This window comes from Sphaeroforma arctica (assembly GCF_001186125.1).
Source record: "Sphaeroforma arctica JP610 unplaced genomic scaffold supercont1.79, whole genome shotgun sequence".
In the NCBI taxonomy this organism is placed as follows: Eukaryota; class Ichthyosporea; order Ichthyophonida; genus Sphaeroforma; species Sphaeroforma arctica.
The window spans coordinates 48630-50422 of NW_014040479.1; the positions used below are offsets into that span (position 1 = coordinate 48630).

At 33.4% G+C, this 1793-nt stretch overlaps 1 protein-coding gene across 1 annotated transcript in view; it reads left to right on the forward strand.

Moving 5' to 3' along the window:
- The first annotated feature begins 1290 nt into the window (after positions 1-1290).
- SARC_01868 (hypothetical protein) overlaps positions 1291-1793 on the forward strand; it is a 7288-nt gene continuing 6785 nt past the window's right edge. The window contains exon 1 of the mRNA XM_014304390.1: positions 1291-1476. Coding sequence (XP_014159865.1) covers positions 1390-1476 — 87 coding nt within the window. The 5' untranslated portion in view covers positions 1291-1389. The remainder of the gene's footprint in view (positions 1477-1793) is intronic.

Sequence of the window (1793 nt, forward strand, 5' to 3'; positions counted from 1 at the left end):
ATTGAACATTGGCAAAGGTAAAGCACACCACATAGTAAAGATGACATGGGGCTAACAATATCAACGAGACCAATGAAGTGAATAACCAAACGTTCAGCATATTACAGCCTTTAAATTCTCGTGGTATTCCGTCCGACTAACAAAGGAGCATCTCCTATTGCAATGGCTGTACCTAAGATACGCTGATCAACTACGATAAGCTGAGGTTTTAAAACGACCCGCTGACAAATAGTCGCTGCACAAATCGTGAAACCAACCCGAAATATAAAATCCCAAATTAATCGGAAAGCACGCGAAAACCTAAAATCTAACCTCATTTTAATGTTATTTGTTAAACATACTTTAGTGGTTCTGAATTGAATTGAAACTCGCGTGAATATGTGCAATTCAATATTGTGGTAGTCATTTTTAAAATAAAGTGCAGTGCGCATGTTGGACATCTATAGTTAGATACGGTGTGTATGTACTGCGTATTTCTAGCACTGCTTGAAGCGTGACCAGCTACAGTATTTATTTATAAATAGTATTTTATGGTGAATACAGCCAACACCTACAAGTTCATACTCGATATATATTTAAAATATCCCACACGAATGACACTACATTGTAAATAAATACATCTTGTTGTAACATAGCCATTAGCCAACGTTTGTTCAGTTGTTGGCTATGGTTATAAGTATTTATGTAAACGTTTGTTCAGTTGTTGGCTATGGTTATAAGTATTTATGTAAACGTTTGTTCAGTTGTTGGCTATGGTTATAAGTATTTATGTAAACGTTTGTTCAGTTGTTGGCTATGGTTATAAGTATTTATGTAAACGTTTGTTCAGTTGTTGGCTATGGTTATAAGTATTTATGTAAACGTTTGTTCAGTTGTTGGCTATGGTTATAAGTATTTATGTAAACGTTTGTTCAGTTGTTGGCTATGGTTATAAGTATTTATGTAAACGTTTGTTCAGTTGTTGGCTATGGTTATAAGTTTTTATGTAAACGTTTGTTCAGTTGTTGGCTATGGTTATAAGTTTTTATGTATGTATGTATTTTTTAGATGAAAATTAACTGTGTAAAAGAAATGATGATATGGATGGTGACATCGATGACTCATCTCTGATGACTCATCGGGTATTTTAACTTATTATCAAATCACATCAAATCAGAAATGAGATTTTAAAATCAACAACAAATACAGATTGGTTTTGTTGTCGCACATATGTAATCGATTGATGTATTTTATGTAGCACTACTATAGACTACAAAGGCCTGCACCATTTCACACACCTCAACAGTACAACGCCTGACCAACATACGCACATCAAATAAACGTGTTGCCGCATAGAGAGACACAGACCCTTTACGAGGTTATATACAGTACACAGCCCAAACAACCAATATGAATTTGCCAACCTTTTCCATTCCGACCAACATCGGCGGGTTCGACCTGGATGTCTTTGCACTGACGACTACTGTGGGTAAGAAGGTATGTGCAGTTATATATGGGTATGATATGAAGGCGTCTGTATTTACCACTACTGAAGATTACAAAACCACAATGAGTTATACCACATGCACAGCGAAAAAAATGGATATGGCAGCAAAGAAAGTGAAGCTATTTCAAGCAGCATGTTTATGAGTTTCCGAACGTAAAGGTACATATACAAACTATCGCCCGTGTTATATACATATATATATATATATATATATATATATATATATATATATATATATATATATATATATATATATATATATATATATATATATATATATATATTATATATATATATATATATATAT